Below are 13,908 nucleotides of genomic sequence, written 5' to 3'. Positions count from 1 at the left end.
TTAAATTTTGTTTTATCTTATTTTATATATATATATATATATATATATATATATATATATATATATATATATATATATATATAATCTAATTTTTTTTATCTATATTAATATATATATGTATGTATATAAACATTTTTTTATTATAAATTCATTTACCTTTATAATTTTTATATTTATTTTATTTTATTTATATATATAAAAATATTTTTTTTATAAATACATTTCATAATTTTTATATTTATTTTATTTATATATATAAATAATTTTTAGTTATAAATTTAATTAATTTATATATATATATAATATTTTTTTTATAACTTATAAATGCACATATTTTCATAATTTTTTTACGAGGAATGATAGGAGAAAGAATTTAGAAAAAAATATGACTTTGATATCATCTAATTGATTTGTAATAAGAAAAAAAGTGGAGGAAAGAAATAAGAAAATGAAATTATTTAATTTTTTAAACCAATCTCACTCAAATTCCTTCCCCCATCATTTTTTGATATTTATATATAATATTACATATTTATTACATATATATAAACATTTTTTTTTATAAATGCATATACCTTCATAATTTTTATATTTATTTTATTTATATATATATATATATACAAATTTTTATTATAAATAAGTACGAGAAAAATCATAATTTTTATATTTAAAAAATCATCTATTTAATAAATATATATATTCATATTTTTTTATTAAATATTTTAATACTTCAAATCAGATTCACTAAATCAAATAAATCTTATAAATCTTATCTAAAAAATATTTATATTAATTGAGGTTTATATTAAATATTAAATTTATTGTTTTAAAAATTACCAATTTAACATATATATTTATTAAATATTAATTATAAAATTTAACATCAAATAAATAAATATAATGAATTCTAATTAAAAAAAATTATTTATATTAGTTAAGTTTATTATTATATATTAATTCAAGATTTTCGGTTTATCGTATTATAAAATTTAAATTCAAATAAAATCATCTAATGAATTCTCATTAATTAAATTTAGTATTATATATATAATTAAAATAAATATGTAATATTATATATAAATATAAAAATTATGAATGAAAAAATATATATTTTATATAATTACTGGGAATATATATATATATATATATATATATACATATATATATATATATATATATATATATATATATATATATATATATATATATATATATATATATATATATATATATATATATATATGATAATAAGAATATAAATATTTTTTCTTATTATTATTTATATTTTTTTACTCTTACTAATCAAATAATATATATATAAATAAATAAATAAATTGGTTATAAATGATAAATAATAATAACTAAATTCTTTTCAATACATATATAATTCTCACAATTAATATAATATATATATATATATATAAAATATAATTACCTTATATATATATTACATTATTTTTCATTATTAATTATATATATATAAATATATTTTATTTTTAATCATACATTTTTTTTCATATCATATATAATATATATATATATATATATATATATATATATATATATATATATATATATTCTTTAGAGTATAAATAATTTTTTAATTAATATAAAAATTAAATAATTAATAATAAATATTAAATATAAAATATATATAAATACACAAAATAATAAAATTATTTTAACAATTATACGTGACCTAAAAGTTTAAGTATTCACATTTCATACTTAAAACCAGAGTAAATTACAAAACATGCAAATTTATATTTTCATTCTTGACTAAAATATATGGTGACGCAATTTTTACACAAATGATAGGCATTTGAAAGTGTGAGGTCATAATTAGTGATTGATTTGACGAGCATTTGAGAGTGTGAGGTCACGAGATGAATGTCAGGTGGTGTGTGGTTTGTCGAGTGTGAGGTCGGAATTAGTGGTTGATATGACGAACATTTGAAAGTATGAGGTCACGAGATAGAGGTTGGGTGATGGGTAGTTTGTCGAGTGTGAGGTTAAAATTAGTAGTTGGTTTGACGAACATTTGAAAATATGAGGTTACAAGATGGAGGTCGGGTGGTGGGTGGTTTGTCGAGTACGAGGTTTGTAATTAATGGTTTGTTTGACGAACATTTAAAAGTGTGAGGTCATGAGATGGATATAGGGTGGTGGTTAGTGGTTGATTTGACGTTGGATAAGATGTTCACGATCAATTGGGATTGATTGTTGATTTGTTGAAGTGAGAGTAAAAGAGAGGTTGACTAAGATTGATGAGTGGTTTGTCGAGGGATAAAGACATATAAAAAAGTGTGAGTCACAAGATTATGATCAGTGGTGTTGAAGGGATAAAAAGACATATGAAAAAGTGTGAGTCACAAGATAAAGATCAATTGGAGGGTTAGTGGTTGAGTTTCACGAGATATAAAAGGTGTGTCATCAATTGAGGTTGACTAAGATTGGTGGATGGTTTGCTGAAATGATAAAAAAATGTATATGAAAAAGTATGAATCAAAATATTGTAGTCGTTTAATTAGGTGCTTAGAGAATAAAATATATGTTAATATTAAGTTTAAGATTAAACTTAATTTTTACAAAGTAAAACTAATTTTAAATTAATTAGATTTAAATAATATTAATTTTATCTAAAATATTTATAAATAAATAATATTTTATATATATTCTAAAAATTATGCTAGTTTTTTAAATAATGATTTGTATGATGGTGTAGATAATGTGAAGAAATATTTGAATTCTTTTAATAAAATAACACCGTCTCTTTTTCTAAAAAAAATATTAAATACGACGAATTAAATTTAAATAAAATAAATTTGATTTACATTAATTTAATAAAATAATGTCAAAACATTATTAAAACTATTTTACATGACACATTATATTTGATTATTTTACATGACACATTATATTTGATTATTCAGGATTCATAATATTATTTTGAATGCTTTTAGTATATTATTATTATTTTGAAAATATGCTGATTGTTAGCATGACACTTAACTAATTCTTTAAATATAACAAATTATATTAATTCAATTATTAATAATTATTTAAAAAATGTGTTGCTTAGTGGCTGAAAGCCTGAAACATCTAACTAGCCAGTTTTTTTAGTATCACCAACGGCTTCAAGTATCAATGTTTAAAAAATTAACACGTTTATTTAATAAATATAACAAAAAATTAAATAATATATTTAAACTCAAAATTTTGACTGAGAATATAATATATAACCCTTTTTTCTTTGTTTCTTAACAATATAACCTATATATATGGCCTAGATTTGTTGATTAAATTAAATTAAATACAAATATCAAATCAAACAAGCCCGAAACACGAGGAAAACGGTTGAGCGAGAGGGTGGGACCCAGTTTAAATTGGGCCTAATGATAGGTGAGCTACTGAAATCGAAAGACTGATTCTTTCTCTCTTCTCTGCTGCCCCTGCGACTGTTTACGTTAAAGATCCCATCGATCGTCTTCTCCAAAATTTCTCCACAAACCCTAGCATAAACGGCCAGGGAAAAGAGAAATTTGAATAAATTAAGAGAAGGTATCAAGTGATTCTTTCTCTTTGGAGGTTTTCGATCCGAATCAAGCTCAGGTACGATCGAATCAACAATCACAATGGATCTTCTCCCCCCACAATTAGATGATACTATTAAGTTCATAAAACTATAGGATCTCGACTTGTTGTTTGTCTCAGGGTTTTATCTCTGGATTAATTCGAAATGGCGGAAGCTGTTGAACAGCCCGTTTCTGCTCAAATGGTATGCAAATTCCTCGTTCTGGTTTAAGATACTGATATTTATTATCTTAAATAAGCTTGATACGATGTATTTTATCATTGTTTTTAGGTTGGGAATGCTTTTGTTCAGCAGTATTACCAAATACTCCATCAATCGCCGGCGCTTGTTCATCGATTTTATCAAAATATTAGCCAACTTGGTCGTCCTGCTGACGATGGAACCATGACCGTTACTACCAATATGGAGGTCTTTATGCTTTCTGAGATTTTACTTATGGAAATTATAATAGAAAGTTAAAGTAGAATTCCTGTATCCAATTTTTGTTTTTTTTGTTTATGGGGTTAATTGACAGGCTATTAATGAGAAGATATTGTCATTAAACTATAATGAAATCAGACCCGAGATTAAGACTGTGGATGCACAAGAATCTTATAATGGCGGTGTTCATGTCCTTGTAACGGGTTGTCATGAGGGGAATGACAACTTGATTCGGAATTTTACTCAAAGCTTTTTCCTTGCACCGCAAGAGAAAGGCTACTTTGTTTTCAGTGACATGTTCCGTTACATATTGGATGTAAATCATGTTACTGAAATCAATGTGTCTTCAAATAATGAGGAGGCTACATTAACTCCAAGTGAAGGTAACAATTAGTCATCTACTTGTTGGTCAGTGTGGATGGTTCTCTATAGGTATTATTGATCTCACATATTCTTGTTTTCAGATTCTTCTCCTGTAGAGAATGGAGAAATTGAAGTTCCAATAAACGATGACAAGGAGATTTCCATTGACGCTGCTGATAATAGAGAAGTAGTGGTTGTTGAGGAGGAGGCTGTCCCAGTTTCTGAAGTTGTGGATGAAGTGCCAGATGAGTCTCGGGAGAAGGTTGAACCTGACACCAAAGTTGAAGATGTCCCAAAGAAGTCGTATGCTTCCATTGTATGTGGTGATTGGGCTGTGGTTTTGATTCTTCTTTTTAAAGTTTAAATAATTAGTATAATCATCCCAGATTTTGTTTATTATTCTTACCATATTCTTCTGTTTTAGGTCAGGATCATGAAGGAAAGTAAAGCACCTATTACATCTCCTCCTCCTGCTGCTCCTCGTCGAAACTCACATAGGATCCAAGAAAAGCATGTGAACCATGTACAAGCATCAGTTCCAGCAACTGAAGTTCCCTTATCTGGACCAGATGCTACTGAAGATGGGAATAACCAAGAGGCCGAAGGTATATTATCTTTTCGCTATTCTCTTTGCTTGCTGATTTACTCCTAATTAAATATCTGTTCATAATTCTGCATCTTGATTTTGTTCTAACAGGTGATAGTTGCTCAATCTATATAAAGGGACTCCCTTTTAATGCGACCCCTGCCCTTCTCGAAGAAGAATTCAAGAGATTTGGAACAATTAGAAGTGGTGGTATTCAAGTTAGAAGTAACAAAGTATGTATAGAGTTAACTTTTTTCTCTAAAAAAAATTGTCCTTTGCAGTTTTGGCATTTAAATTAATTTATTTTGTTACAACAGGTGGGATTTTGTTTTGGCTTTGTGGAATTTGAGGTTTCAAATGCTGTTGTAAAAGCACTTGAGGTAGAGATTTTGTTGACCTAGAAATGTTAAAAATGTTTTTACAATTAAAACGAAAAATGAATCTACATTCTTATTATAAATTATTTCAGGCTTCCCCGATAATGATTGGTGGACGTCAGACTTTTGTTGAGGAAAAGCGATCTCCATATAATTCCCGTTGTAAGTTGAATTATGTGTCATTAACTTTTACATTCAGATAAACTTCCTATAGCATTCTTCAATTCCCCCTGATTATTTGCACTTGATTTTTTGTCATTCCATGAAAAAGTGGATTATAATAATGTGCTTATAAGTGACTAAATATGTTTGTAATAATAAAAATAGACTAAGGGTGGTTGTTGTTACAGTGAATAACAACAGGGTAGGTCGATTTCAAGGAGGTAGAGGTGGAGGTGGAGGGTCTGGATTTAAGAACGAGGGACCAAGAGGAGGAGCTGGTGGCGGCAGAGGAGGTTATTTCAATGGGAGAAGTGATTTTGTGAATAAGGGAGGAAATGGAAATCGCGGGGGAGGTTTTTCAAACCGGGGTGGTAGTGGTGGACCAGCAGCAGCAGCTAGAGCCACCACACCACGCATTTCTGCAACAGCTTGAAAGGAAATAGAGGTGGTTAGGGTTTTAGGGTCAAGTTTGATTTTTTAGTGAGAATTTAAATGGTGTAGTTAGTTAGGAGGCATTTTCACGAGTTTTTTGAGTTTTTTTTCCTTGCAATTTATTTTGATTATATAGACAAAACAAGTCTCATTCATTAGTTTATACTGAAAACTCATTCATAATTATGTGACTTTTTTATTCTCAACAAGTTTCTATTAATATGATTGTTGGTAAAAGTTCAGAAAGTCCTTGTCTTATTTGTTAAACTTCTAACAACAAAATCCTTTATCTCAACCTAAATAGATGGTTAGACTAAAAGTTTCGTATAGTTTTAAGTTCGATTTTCATTAATCTCGTTTCTGATTTAAATAGATTAGGTTAGTCATCTCTGAGGAAAAAAACAATATCATAGTATAGTACACTATGTTTAAAACATTAAAAATTATGTAGAATTAAAATTAATGTGTTAAAAAATAATAATTATTATGTTTTTGAACAAATTAATTTACTCTTATTATATAGGTTGTAAATTAGGTTGATTTGGGTTGGGCTATCTTATGGCTAGGTTGTGATGATAGTCTCTCATATATAATTAAAAAATGTTAGTTGATCTTTTTTCAAGACTTTTAAATAGAAAAAAGAATGTACAAATTAGTATATATTTTTATAATTTAGTGTTTACTATGTAATATAGTATAATAAAAAAGTGCAAAATTTATTTATTATTATGTAATATTATTAATTAATTATATTTTAAAAAATTAATGATTTTATTTAATAATGTATATTTTAATGTAAATATATTTTAAACAATTTAAATATAATTAATTATATTAAGAGTAAAATATAAACCATAATAATAAAAATAGTATGAGAATAAATAAACATTATTACCCCAAAAAATAGATTTCATTAATAATGAAATTAGAATTATTTAATTACATTATAGTACATATAATAATAAAACACACCTAAAATTAAAATCAGTGATGCAAACTTCTTAAAATTAAAAATCAAACATATAATAATATAACATATTTTTTCAAAATACATATAATAATAATATTTAAATAATTGAATATATATATTTAATAATATTAATAAAATAAATATATATATATATATATATATATATATAAAAGAAAAATCTTATAACTAAGATAATAGTTGATAATTTGACTCATCCCTTAATTTAATATATTAAAAATTTATTTAATACAAATTTATTTGATAATACATATTTATACTAACTTGTTTTTACAAGTGAAAATGTGTTAAAAATAATAAACTAAAATATTAAATTTATTTAAATGATTTTTTTTTAAAAATAAGTTACTACAAAATAGAATAAATAAAAGACCACTTTATCCTTTTAAATTTAATAAAATTATTATTATATATAAAGTTGTATAAATATTTCATTTTTTTCTTTTTACAAATAAAATATTTTTTTTATTTGATCATAATTATCAAATTTTTTTAACTTGTTTGTTAAAATTTCTTTTTATTTAATTTTACTATTTTATCATTTAAATAGTCAATATTTTACTGAGTGTTTATGCGTCATTACACATATATTTTTTTTAATTACAATGTTTTATAAATATTTTATTTTATTTTAAATATAAATCTTTCATCTTCTTTCTCTATATAGTAACACTATTAAGAATTATATGGTATGTATCTACTTTATTCATTCAAAATTAAAATTATAATAGAAAAAATACCTAAAAAAAAGATAGGGTTATGCGAGAAGAATTCACTTAACATCGCACCAACGAAGAGAGACATATACATATCAAACGAGAAGACTAAGTTTTCAAGGATGAAATTTGGTATGTATAACAGAATTTTTATTTAGAATGTTATTTTTATTTTTACTCCTTTGTTTTTTTTACTAAATTTAAGTTTGATTTTTAACACACTAGGAGTGGTTCAATAAAAGGTTCATCGGCTACTAGAATAATTTATAATAGATGTATAATGATACACTTCCAAGTTACAACGACAACAAACTAAGAACTAAGAGGAGTAAAACCTTAAACGTTGACAATTACCATTTTCAACACAAGTACTAGACTATGTTGTCTTTCTATTAGTATTTTGAAATTAGTACATTGATTAGAATTTTGTGTTCCTTAATTATGTATGATAGCACTTGAAAAAAAATTAATTTTTTTAGTTTGTTAATTATTACGGTACTTGAAAAAATCATTATTATGTTAGTCCTCAAATCTTACTTTAAGTTTCCTAATTATGTATAATTGCATTTAAAAATCATTTTTATATTTTGTACTAGCTAATGAAATAAAAAAAAATCATATTGGATTATTCATACATAATTATTAGGAAAGAAATACTAGAAAAACAATCATTTAGTCAGTGAAAGAAATCTTAGGCGACCATTTGTCTTCGTCTATCAGAGTAAAGGAAGACAATAGTTAGGAAAAAATCGTGCAAGAAAAGAAATTGATTATAATTTTGATTTTTAAGAAATAGGGTAGTGAAGTTTTGTTTTTGGGAGAGAAAGAAAATGAAATATTTATATTTAAAATTTTAAAAATATATATCAAAATAAAAAATATAATAATATTGTGTCAAAAAATGTTGAATATGTAAATGATAAAAGAGAAAAATCAAATAAAAACAAATATATAAGAAATTTTATCAAACAAATTATTGAATATAAGGAATGAGTCATGACAATGTAAATGAGATATTTCAAACTAAGTGCAAGGAGAGCAAAATACATATTATCCCTTAATAAATATAAGGAATGACAATATAAATGATTGATACAGAATTTTGTAATAATTAGTATATCCATAGATTTTAGTTTGAGAGATTATTAGCATTATTATTGATGGTGTTTGATTTGTTTATAATATATGGCAGTTGATTTTGAAAAAAAAATCATTATCTTAACTAAAATTAATTAAACAAGAAGTAAAATACAAATTAAAAAAAGAAAGATAAATATATGATATGTCCATATCAAGTATAGACATTTTCTAACTAAACCACAATGCAAAATACAAAACCACAATGCAATCTTTTTCTATTTCAAAATACAAAACCACAATGCAAATGTATAGTTCAAAACATCAATAACTATATTCTAACACAGGCTTGAAATGTTTCGATTCATAATTAGACATTTCCTTTGGTTGAGAATTTGAATCTTCTAGAGATGTGTGCAGTGAAAGACACAGATAGAAGGTGGCAGCAAAACCTCAATAATAAGAAATTATCCATGCTCTTCCCATAACTTTTTAGGTAATTCTACAAATCATTTTTTTGTCATCTATATAGCAAGACAATACCTAGAAATGAGAAAGGAATGGCTTAAACTTGGAGAAATCAACCATCTAAGCCAACATGACTTGTACAATCTTCATGTTCAATCATTCATTCATTCCATTCCCTAAACCCTAATCTCTACCTTTTTATACTCACTCCTTAATAGAGTCTCAGTGAGCTTATAATACCCATACCCCAGCCAGAGCATATAAAATAATTACATCAAAGTGCTGAACATGGCTTTGGGAAAATATAAGATGACACATGAAATTTTGTTAAATCTATAAGAAAATCCATATTTTCCAAATCTAAAAGAAATAGAACATACAAACTTGACTGCGATCTTCAACTGATCGAATGATCATGAGAGTAGAGAGACGAGAGAGACAAACTCTTGTGTGAACCTCCCCTTAGATCGAGTGTTGATGACAAAATGTTCAGGGTATTTCCTCAACAACATAAGCAACCCATACCATGGCTGCTTTACTCCTTTGGTTTCTGGAGAACCAGCAGGAGGATGATAATCCTCACTTGTCAGGTATCGCCTTACTCGACTGTGATGCCAAACTGACCCATACTGTTCCCACAACTGCACCAACAAGACACTACCATTTTGTTAAACGATTCATGCAAAGGAATGTAAAAACACATCTATTATGGTTGGTGGATGAAACAAAAACAATTTCAAATTTCTTGGTGGATGACACTATTATGGTTGTAACAAGCGTGGATGTAATTAATTGAGTTTCACGTGAAGTCGTTTCTATTTTGCTCTTCCAACTTATCAAATTTCACTATTTACCCACAAAACTGTCTTTTTGTCCAATTCCTAATCCTCAAGTATATAAAGACAATAAAGAGGTTCAACAGACTTCAATCATTAGGAGATATGGACATAGTAAGTTCCATGTCACATACCATAATGAGCCTGACCTAAGCCCAATAGTTAGATAATATTATCATTAATTACTTGTTAGAGTTTATTAGGGAATAGCATTATAGTATAAATGTTATGCCGTCTGTTTTCTCATTAACACGCTAATATAGTAATTGTTTGTTAACTGTTCTGGTTAGTATCAAGCAAAATCAATACCATGTAACATCATACTGTTGATGTACTTCTATTAGCAGCCAACCAATAAAAGAAGAGGGCACCCTAAAAAAAGTTTGGCCTTGTTTGATCTTGGGTTATTTGACCAAGTGATTATTTTCAAAAAAGCCTATCTTGTCTGTTTGGTGTAGGTTATAAAAAAAATCAGGTAATTGGGGTTATTTGTGTAAAAAGACACTAGGAGTATAAATATATAATGAATACATAATTTTATTCTTTTAAAAAAATGTAGAGTATCTTGGTTGATGATTTGAATGATATGATTAATGAGTTGATAGTTGGTTGTAGTAAGATTATTTGGAATCATCTCAAACAAGGCAGGTCATTGGTCAAACAAGCCTTAGCCCTTAGTTTTTGAAAGTATGTACCTCTGAATGAAGTTTGTCCATCGCCATCCATTCCCCAGGGCCACAAAGATCTGAAAGAACAGTTGCTACAGACGATACAATGTCCTTTTCTTCCAACTGCAGAAGCTGCTGATTGTCAGAATCTCTGTCAACTCTTGATCTCGCCTCAACTTTGCGATCTGCAGAACAGTTATACAATGTTAGATTTTCACTGCAGTGTACTACAATTATGAGCAACTAATATGTTTTAATAATTTCCAGATTCTCCTTCTTAAATAGTCTTCATACTAGGTCCTAAAAGAAAAGCTAAAATTACAATACGTCCCCAGACAAATCAAGAGATTGTACATACTTTGTTCTTAGCCACACGATATCAACCAAATACCGAAATATCTTACTTTCCATTTTTATAAAAGGTACAGAACAGATTAGAATTCCTCCCAATCGAACTGTACAATAAGGTGTAATGAACTTCTTTGCAAAACTCTTTTAAAGATATTTAGGATTTTATCTTTTAATAAAATGACACAATGTCATTTCCCCAAAAAAAAAGTGTAATGAACTTCACGTAACTAGAATAACTCCTGCATGGTTGTTTTCACGTACAAAAATTCTGCATGGCTGAAAACAACAAGCATATGAATACATAATGATATAGGTTTTATGCAATTTAACTTGTTAATTTTGTCCTAGGAGTTTTTCTCTTGCCATTAAATTACATCTTACAAAACATTTAACAAGTAACAAACCTTTCAATTTATTAGGACATCTACTTTTAGAATGCATTAGTCATATTAAGATATAATAAAGCAAAGCAACAAATTAGAATAACCGAATCGAATATTAAATGAATCTAAATTCTTCTGGTACATTTCATCTCATACAATTTTCATGGAACATATAGATGTTTATTAATTCTTTGGAATATGCAATAGTTTATTTTGACACTTAGTAAATGCATAATGAATGAACAATTGAAGGAAAGATGTTGGTTAATTTTCATGGCAAGAATTAGTAAAGCTAAGAGTCTTCTTATTTTTTCAATGTATACATCCCCAAGTAAAATTAGAGAGACTACAATTTGACACTTAGTAAATGCATTATGAATGAACAATTGAAGGACAAATGCTGGTTAATCTTCATGGCAAGAAGTTAGTAAAGCTAAGAGTCATGTTATTTTCTCAAGGTATACATCGCCAAGTAAAAATTAGATTCATGTTGTACAAAATTTTGGTGGCAATCTAATACACATCAAAAGTCAACTTATTATGAGTCTTGATCTCAACTGTGCACAAAACAAGGAGTGGATACTCCCTCCTTGCGACACATCTCTCGACAATTATGTCCAATAAGGATGGTCTCTACATTAGGACTTTCAAATCCAAATATGTTAAGCATAAACCTCACCTTTCATGTTCCTCAAATGGCTTCACATCCTTCACCCTGGAGGATTAAGTGTTCTAACTTTGTAATGACTATAATATCAATGGTTTGGGTGATGCTTGGCTCCCATGTACACTTGATCATTGTGTCCCATATACTCTTCCTCCACATCTATAATTCCTTTTTTTTCTCTCAACTTATTGATCATAACACACAATCATGTAATTTACAATCCTTAAATTTCCATTTCCCTTTAGACCTCGCATTTCATATTTGAAACTTACTTTACTTCACAAACTTGCTCTATGGTGATCACTTATTTCGGGCTCATTCTAATTTAGGTGAAATTACACCTAAGAGTCTAAGGCAATGAATTAATTTCCCATTTGAGAAACTATATCGCGAATCCACCTTTTTGCATTAGAAACATTCGTAGAAAACGATAATTTATGGTATGTACAAGTTCATTTTGAGGAATAAAAAAACCTCCAACCAAATCCCTTACTTTCCAGTATGTTAGTACTTTTGAGGCAGTTTTCATAGTAGATGACTTATGATCAAGTTGTTTAGTTTTCAAACCAATAAGCTTGTTTAGAAGAGCTAAATTCTCTCCCAGTTTAGTCATTAATTTATGTTATGTAGTTCTACACTTCTTATATGAATCCATTTCTAAACACCCAAAGTATCACAGATAGGACGAACATAAGGATCAAAATCAAGCATGAATTGAGCCCAAACAAAAAGAGAATGAGAAAGAAGTCACTCACCTAGACTCCCCTGCATAGCAGCCTTACCACCCGAACCATAACGGTAGCCTTCATTCCCCTCTCCTCTTCTCATCTTCTTACAAACAACCTTATCCGCACCATCGCCTCGATCATTATCATCGTCCATATCATCCTCAAAATACTCATTACTCACAGCCCTAGAAGTCGAACTCTTCTTCGAAGAACCATAACTCGCCCTAGGCGGCGAAGGGGCTACAACAGCCCTCATCGGCGCAGAAGCAGCAGGCGGCGGCAAATGGTGGTGATGTGAAGAGGGTTGACTGGCATGGTGGCGAGGACCGATCGGACCGCCAAGAATGCTTCGAACAGGTAAGAGAAAATAGAATTCCTTGTCTCCGATTTGAAGGAGATCTTGCGAATCAAGCTTGACAGGGGGTGTCCCAGGAAGATGAAGGACACCCTCGACAAAGCAACCATTTTTTCCTAAGACCTCTAGGGCAAATCGGCGGCGCTGGAAATCGTAGAAGATGCGAGCGTGGTTGCGAGAGATATTCATTCCACCTCCGAGGGAGGAGAGATCGACATCGACCGTGGATTTCTTGCTGTTTCGACCTAGAATTATGGAGTAGGTTTGCATGAAGTACTCAAAGTCTTCGCCTTGTAGCTTTGCAAACCCTGCTTCCACGTCGCTGCCGCCGCCGCTCCCCATTGTAGAACTTCACCTCTCTTCTCTAGATAGATAGATAGTATGGAGAGCCAAATTGAATAATTATATTTTATGTTTGGGCCTTGTTTTCGGGGTATTTGTTGATAATTAATTGGCTTATTTTTTTTTTGAATAATTTTACTAGATATAAATTAATTTTTTAATAAAAATAATTCATTATAACTTCTTCATTTTAAATCAAAATTTATTTAGTATATGTAACATATAATTTAAATTATCACAATTGGCCATAAACAACTATCATAAGATCGGTCTTAATATTATATCACCATACAGGGTTTAATTCTAGGTTGTCGAGTTGAAGGTTATGATTAAGTTTGCTACATATGTGAAAGTAAATAAATTTTGAGTTTAGTTTTTATCGTTACTAAATTAA

At 28.2% G+C, this 13,908-nt stretch overlaps 2 protein-coding genes across 2 annotated transcripts; one reads left to right on the top strand and one right to left on the bottom strand.

The window, feature by feature from the left end:
• The first annotated feature begins 3,452 nt into the window (after positions 1-3,452).
• On the top strand, positions 3,453-6,131 carry LOC124930990 (nuclear transport factor 2-like). Its single transcript, XM_047471372.1, has 10 exons — positions 3,453-3,612; positions 3,715-3,778; positions 3,866-4,003; positions 4,110-4,398; positions 4,480-4,694; positions 4,803-4,983; positions 5,076-5,197; positions 5,282-5,344; positions 5,434-5,503; positions 5,692-6,131. The coding sequence occupies exons 2-10, from the start codon at positions 3,740-3,742 to the stop codon at positions 5,934-5,936; spliced, it is 1,362 nt and encodes a 453-aa protein (XP_047327328.1). The 5' UTR covers positions 3,453-3,612; positions 3,715-3,739; the 3' UTR covers positions 5,937-6,131.
• A 3,366-nt stretch (positions 6,132-9,497) lies between these two features.
• On the bottom strand, positions 9,498-13,556 carry LOC124929395 (FHA domain-containing protein FHA2-like). The gene is made up of 3 exons (XM_047469746.1): positions 12,845-13,556; positions 10,716-10,873; positions 9,498-9,825 (listed from the first exon to the last, which is right to left on the bottom strand). The coding sequence occupies exons 1-3, from the start codon at positions 13,512-13,514 to the stop codon at positions 9,598-9,600; spliced, it is 1,056 nt and encodes a 351-aa protein (XP_047325702.1). The 5' UTR covers positions 13,515-13,556; the 3' UTR covers positions 9,498-9,597.
• Between the last annotated feature and the right edge of the window lie 352 nt (positions 13,557-13,908).

This window comes from Impatiens glandulifera, chromosome 3, assembly GCF_907164915.1.
Source record: "Impatiens glandulifera chromosome 3, dImpGla2.1, whole genome shotgun sequence".
Lineage (NCBI taxonomy): Eukaryota > Viridiplantae > Streptophyta > Magnoliopsida > Ericales > Balsaminaceae > Impatiens > Impatiens glandulifera.
The sequence above is the reverse complement of the archived record's forward strand: the minus strand, read 5'-3'. Positions and strand labels throughout refer to the sequence as shown.

Excerpts from the sequence above, each read along its gene's own strand:
- LOC124929395 (XM_047469746.1), bottom strand. The coding sequence starts at position 13,514 with ATGGGGAGCGGCGGCGGCAGCGACGTGGAAGCAGGGTTTGCAAAGCTA. Across the intron at positions 10,874-12,844 it reads TGCTATGCAGGGGAGTCTAG|ATCGCAAAGTTGAGGCGAGA; the intron begins GTGAGTGACTTC and ends ACTGTTCTGCAG. Across the intron at positions 9,826-10,715 it reads TGGACAAACTTCATTCAGAG|TTGTGGGAACAGTATGGGTC; the intron begins GTACATACTTTC and ends TTGTTGGTGCAG.
- LOC124930990 (XM_047471372.1), top strand. The coding sequence starts at position 3,740 with ATGGCGGAAGCTGTTGAACAGCCCGTTTCTGCTCAAATG. Across the intron at positions 4,399-4,479 it reads TACATTAACTCCAAGTGAAG|ATTCTTCTCCTGTAGAGAAT; the intron begins GTAACAATTAGT and ends TCTTGTTTTCAG. Across the intron at positions 5,198-5,281 it reads TTCAAGTTAGAAGTAACAAA|GTGGGATTTTGTTTTGGCTT; the intron begins GTATGTATAGAG and ends TTGTTACAACAG.